The sequence below is a fragment of the Lampetra fluviatilis genome, unplaced genomic scaffold, assembly GCF_964198595.1.
Source record: "Lampetra fluviatilis unplaced genomic scaffold, kcLamFluv1.1 SCAFFOLD_237, whole genome shotgun sequence".
Lineage (NCBI taxonomy): Eukaryota > Metazoa > Chordata > Hyperoartia > Petromyzontiformes > Petromyzontidae > Lampetra > Lampetra fluviatilis.
This window is the reverse complement of record NW_027621176.1, coordinates 121,720-128,167: the sequence shown is the minus strand read 5'-3', so window position 1 is coordinate 128,167 and position 6,448 is coordinate 121,720. Positions and strand designations below refer to the sequence as shown.

At 58.7% G+C, this 6,448-nt stretch overlaps 1 protein-coding gene across 1 annotated transcript; it reads right to left on the bottom strand.

Annotated features, from left to right (window-relative positions):
- Positions 1–659: 659 nt before the first annotated feature.
- LOC144954888 (uncharacterized) lies at positions 660–5,598 on the bottom strand. The gene is made up of 3 exons (XM_078885278.1): positions 5,574–5,598; positions 3,544–4,115; positions 660–859 (listed from the first exon to the last, which is right to left on the bottom strand). Exons 2-3 carry the CDS (start codon positions 4,025–4,027, stop codon positions 660–662), a joined length of 684 nt encoding a protein of 227 aa, XP_078741404.1. The 5' UTR covers positions 4,028–4,115; positions 5,574–5,598.
- Between the last annotated feature and the right edge of the window lie 850 nt (positions 5,599–6,448).

The following is a 6,448-nucleotide window of genomic DNA, read 5'->3' as shown; positions in this document are numbered from 1 at the left end:
CACTCACCCACTCACCCACCCACCCACTCACCCACCCACCCACTCACCCACCCACCCACCCACTCACCCACCCACCCACCCACCCACTCACCCACCCACCCACCCACCCACCCACTCACTCACCCACCCACCCACCCACTCATCCACCCACTCACCCACCTACCCACCCACCCACTCACCCACCCACTCACCCACCCACTCACCCACCCACCCACCCACTCACCCACCCACCCACTCACCCACCCACCCACCCACTGACCCACCCACCGACCCACCCACCTACTCACCCACTCACCCACTCACTCATCCACCCACTCACCCACCTACCCACCCACCCACTCACCCACCCACTCACCCACCCACCCACTCACCCACCCACCCACCCACTCACCCACCCACCCACTGACCCACCCACCGACCCACCCACCTACTCACCCACTCACCCACTCACTCACCCACCCACCCACCCACTCACCCACTCACCCACTCACTCACTCACTCACCAACTTACTCACCCACCCACGCACTCACTCACCCACCCACCCACCCACTCACCCACCCACCCACCCACCCACTCACTCACCCACTCACCCACCCACCCACTCACCCACCCACCCACCCACTCACCCACCCACCCACCCACTCACCCACCCACCCACTCACCCACCCACCCACCCACTCACCCACCCACCAGTAAACACGAGGTTGCCTCCCTGTAGCACACCGGGCTGAGTGAGGCACCTCGCCTGCCAGGCGTACAGGCTTCTGACTTGCTGTGCGGCGTAGGCCGCAACAACTCCCGCCGGGAGGCCCCAAGACTTCAGGCTGAGCGGGTCCACGTCGCAATCCATCTGTGCGGCTGTCGGGGTGGCAACAGCAGCAGCAGCGGCAAGGGTGGGTGGGTGGGTGGGTGAGTGGGTGGGTAGGTGAGTGGGTGGGGGAGTGAGTGGGTAGGTGGATGGGTGGGTGGGTGAGTGGGTGGGTGGGTGAGTGAGTGGGTGGGTGGGTGAATGGGTGGGTGGGTGGGTGAGTGGGTGGGTGGGTGAGTGGGTGGGTGGGTGGGTAGGTGGGTGGGTGGGTAGGTGGGTGGGTGGGTGGGTGAGTGAGTGGGTGATTGAGTGGGTGGGTAGGTGGGTGGGTGGGTGAGTGGGTAGATGGGTGGGTGAGTGGGTGGGTGGGTCAGTGAGTGGGTGGGTGGGTGAGTGGGTGGGTGGGTGGGTGGGTGAGTGAGTGAGTGGGTGGGTGAGTGAGTGGGTGGGTGAGTGAGTGAGTGGGTGGGTGAGTGAGTGGGTGGGTGAGTGGGTGGGTGGGTAGGTGGGTGAGTGGGTAGGTGGGTGGGTGAGTGAGTGGGTGAGTGGGTGGGTGAGTTGGTGGGTGAGTGGGTGGGTGAGTGGTTTGGTGAGTGAGTGTATGAGTGGGTGAGTAAGTTGGTGAGTGAGTGAGTGGGTGAGTGAGTGAGTGGGTGAGTGGGTGAGTGGGTGGGTGACTGAGTGGGTGACTGAGTGGGTGAGTGAGTGGGTGAGTGAGTGAGTGGGTGAGTGGATGGTTGGGTGGGTGAGTGGGTGGGTGAGTGAGGGAGTGAGTGGGTGGGTAGGTGGATGGGTGGGTGGGTGAGTGGGTGTGTGAGTGGGTGAGTGAGCGAGTGGGTAGGTGAGTGGGTAGGTGAGTGGGTGAGTGAGTGAGTGAGTGGGTGAGGGTGTGAGTGGGTGAATGAGTGAATGAGTGAGCGAGTGGGTGAGTAAGTGGGTGGGTAGGTGAGTGGGTGGGTAGGTGGGTGGGTGGGTGAGTGGGTGGGTGAGTAGGTGGGTGGGTGGGTAAGTGGGTAGGTGAGTGGGTGGGTAGGTGGGTGAGTGGGTGGGTAGGTGGGTGAGTGGGTGGGTAGGTGGGTAGGTGGGTGGGTGGGTGAGTGGGTGAGTGGGTGAGTGAGCAAGTGGGTAGGTGAGTGGGTGAGGGTGTGAGTGGGTGAATGAGTGAATGAGTGAGCGAGTGGGTGAGTAAGTGGGTGGGTAGGTGAGTGGGTGGGTAAGTGAGTGGGTGGGTAGGTGGGTGGGTGAGTGGGTGGGTGGGTAGGTGGGTGGGTGAGTGGGTGGGTGGGTAGGTGGGTTGGTGAGTGAGTGGGTGAGGAAGTGGGTGGGTGAGTGCGTGGGTGAGTGGGTGGGTGGGTGGGTAAGTGGGTGGGTGAATGAGTGAGTGAGCGAGCGAGTGGGTGAGTGAGTGAGTGAGTTGGTGAGTGAGTGAGTGGGGGTGTGAGTGGGTGAGTAAGTAAGTGGGTAGGTGAGTGAGTGGGTGGGTGGGTGGGTGAGTTGGTGAGTGAGCGAGTGAGTGGGTGAGTGGGTGAGTGGGTGGGTGAGTGGGTGGGTGGGTGGGTGCGTGGGTGGGTGGGTGGGTAGGTGGGTGGGTGAGTGGGTGGGTAGGTGGGTGAGTGAGTGGGTGGGTAGGTGAGTGGGTGAGTGGGTGGATGAGTGGGTGGGTAGGTGGGTGAGTGGGTGAGTGAGTGAGTGGGTGAGTGGGTGAGTGAGTGGGTGAGTGGGTGAGTGAGTGAGTGGGTGAGTGAGTGGCTGAGTGAGTGGGTGAGTGAGTGGGTGAGTGGGTGAGTGAGTGGGTGAGTGGGTGAGTGGGTGAGTGAGTGAGTGGGTGAGTGAGTGAGTGGGTGAGTGGGTGGGTGAGTGAGTGAGTGAGTTGGTGAGTGAGTGGGGGAGTGAGTGGGTGAGTAAGTAAGTGGGTAGGTGAGTGAGTGAGTGGGTGGGTGAGTTGGTGAGTGAGCGAGTGAGTGGGTGAGTGGGTGAGTGGGTGGGTGGGTGGGTGAGTGGGTGGGTGGGTGAGTGGGTGGGTGGGTGAGTGGGTGGGTGGGTGGGTAGGTGGGTGGGTGGGTGGGTAGGTGGGTGGGTGGGTGAGTGGGTGAGTGAGTGGGTGGGTAGGTGAGTGGGTGAGTGGGTAGGTAGATGAGTGGGTGTGTAGGTGGGTGAGTGGGTGAGTGAGTGAGTGAGTGGGTGAGTGAGTGGGTGAGTGAGTGGGTGAGTGAGTGGGTGAGTGAGTGGGTGAGTGAGTGAGTGAGTGGGTGAGTGGGTGAGTGAGTGAGTGGGTGAGTGAGTGAGTGGGTGAGTGAGTGGGTGAGTGAGTGGGTGAGTGAGTGAGTGGGTGAGTGAGTGAGTGGGTGGGTGGGTGAGTGGGTGAGTGAGTGGGTGAGTGAGTGGGTGAGTGAGTGGGTAAGTGAGTGAGTGGGTGAGTGAGTGGGTGAGTGAGTGAGTGAGTGGGTGAGTGAGTGAGTGAGTGGGTGAGTGGGTGGGTGAGTGAGTGGGTGAGTGAGTGAGTGAGTGGGTTAGTGAGTGGGTGAGTGAGTGGGTGAGTGAGTGGGTGAGTGAGTGGGTGAGTGAGTGAGTGAGTGGGTGAGTGAGTGGGTGAGTGAGTGTGTGAGTGAGTGGGTGAGTGAGTGGGTGAGTGAGTGGGTGAGTGGGTGAGTGAGTGAGTGAGTGGGTGAGTGAGTGAGTGAGTGGGTGAGTGAGTGGGTGAGTGAGTGGGTGAGTGAGTGGGTGAGCGTCGTACCGACGTTCGAATCTGTCGACCCGAATCCTCTGGGTGGGGACAGCACTTCCTGTCCGTGCCGCACGGCATCCTGGGTAGTGGCAGGCCGAACGGCCTCACCGCTCTCCCGAGACCCCGATGGATTCTGGGAAGTCGGGGGCGGAGTCAGCTGGTGCCGCAGTGCATTGTGGGAGACCAGAGGGGGTGACCCCAGTGTATTCTGGGAAGTCGGGGGCGGAGTCAGCTGGTACCGCAGTGCATTGTGGGAGACCAGAGGGGGTGACCCCAGTGCATTCTGGGAAGTCGTGGGCAGAGTCTGCTGGTGCCGCAGTGCATTGTGGGAGACCAGCGGGGGTGGCCCCAGTGCATTCTGGGAAATCGGAGGCGGAGTCAGCTGTTGCCGCGGTGCATTGTGGGTGCGGGGGAGCGGCCTCCGCTTCCTCCGCTCTGACCAATCGGGAGCCGGCGCGGTGCCGCCGTCGCCGTGACGACCGCCGGTCTCCATGGCAACGGAGGAGGGGGCCAGCGATTGGTCAAACCCCGGGGTCGGAGGTCGCAGGCGAGAAGAGCGACGGGGAGCCCAGGGGAGGGCGCTGTCCACACACAGAGACACACACACAGTGACACACACACAGTGACACACACACAGTGACACACACAGTGACACACACACACAGTGACACACAGACACACACACAGTGACACACACACAGTGACACACACAGTGACACACACACAGTGACACACACAGTGACACACACACAGTGACACACACACACAGTGACACACACAGTGACACACACCGACACACACAGTGACACACACCGACACACACACACACAGTGACACACACACAGACACACACACACAGTGACACACACACAGTGACACACAAAGACACACACACACAGTGACACACACAAAGACACACACACACAGTGACACACACACAGACACACACACACAGTGACACACACACACACAGTGACACACACAGACACACACACACAGTGACACACACACACAGTGACACACACACACAGACACACACAGACACACACAGACACAGACACACACAGACACACACACACAGACACACAGACACAGACACACACACAGACACACACACACAGACACACACACGCACAGACACACACACAGACACACACACGCACAGACACACACACAGACACTCACACACACAGACACACACACACAGACACACACAGACACACACACAGACACACACAGACACAGACACACACAGACACACACACACAGACACACAGACACACAGACACACACACATACACACACACACAGACACACACACGCACAGACACACACACAGACACTCACACACACAGACACACACACACACACAGACACACACAGACACACACACAGACACACACACACAGACACACACACAGACACACACACACAGACACACACAGACACACACAGACACACACACACAGACACACACACAGACACACACACAGAGACACACACACAGAGACACACACACACAGACACACAGACACACACACACCAACTAATTCAAAAACAAAGCTCCACCGTGTAGCTTCTAGCTGCTGCAGGGCCAAGTGCAGTAGTAGCAAGTAGCAGCAGCAACCGCCAACAACAACAACCGCCACCACCAACAACCGCCACCACCAACAACAACCGCCACCACCAACAACAACCGCCACCACCAACAACAACCGCCACCACCAACAACAACCGCCACCACCAACAACAACCGCCACCACCAACAACAACCGCCACCACCAACAACAACCGCCACCACCAACAACAACCGCCACCACCAACAACAACCGCCACCACCAACAACCGCCATTCACCACTAAGTGGCTGTGTCGTCACCACGACGCTTGTGCCAGGCCACGTGCACCTTGAGGCTACCACGTGACACACAGAGGGGGGGGGGGGGCTGTGTGGCCGGGTACCCCCACCCCGGCCGCCTTTGTCTCTCTAAGCTACTTATTTCAGGCCGAGTCAACCCACGCGCGCCACGCACCACGCACCACGCTTACCAGACACCTCGGCCCCTATCCGCTGTACGCTTTGTTAGACGCCCGCGCCTATCCGCGGCACCATTTTATATCCCGCCTATCCGGTGTATCATTTTAAATCGCGCCTATCCGCGGCACCATTTTAAATCGCGCCTATCCGATGTATCATTTTAAATCGCGCCTATCCGCGGCACCATTTTATATCCCGCCTATCCGGTGTATCATTTTAAATCGCGCCTATCCGCGGCACCATTTTAAATCGCGCCTATCCGATGTATCATTTTAAATCGCGCCTATCCGCGGCACCATTTTAAATCGCGTCTATCCGATGTATGATTTTAAATCGCGCCTATCCGCGGCACCATTTTATATCCCGCCTATCCGATGTATCATTTTAAATCGCGCCTATCCGCGGCACCATTTCATATCCCGCCTATCCGATGTATCATTTTAAATCGCGCCTATCCGCGGCACCATTTTATATCCCGCCTATCCGATGTATCATTTTAAATCGCTCCTATCCGCTGCACGATTTTAAATCGGGGCGAAAAACGTCATCACGAACAACTTTTTGGCGGGAAGAAATGGTAGTGACGTCATCACATAAAAACAGAGCGAAGGCATGGTGGTCAATGACGTCATGTCGCATGACAGGGCCATGTTTTGGTGATGTCATCACGTTAGAGCCAACGTCTCAACGCGAAGTGTGGTGACGTCACACTGCCTCATAGACTCAACACTGCCCCATAGACTCAACACTGCACCATAGACTCAACACTGCACCATAGACTCAACACTGCACCATAGAATCAACACTGCACCATAGACTCAACACTGCACCATAGAATCAACACTGCACCATAGACTCAACACTGCACCATAGAATC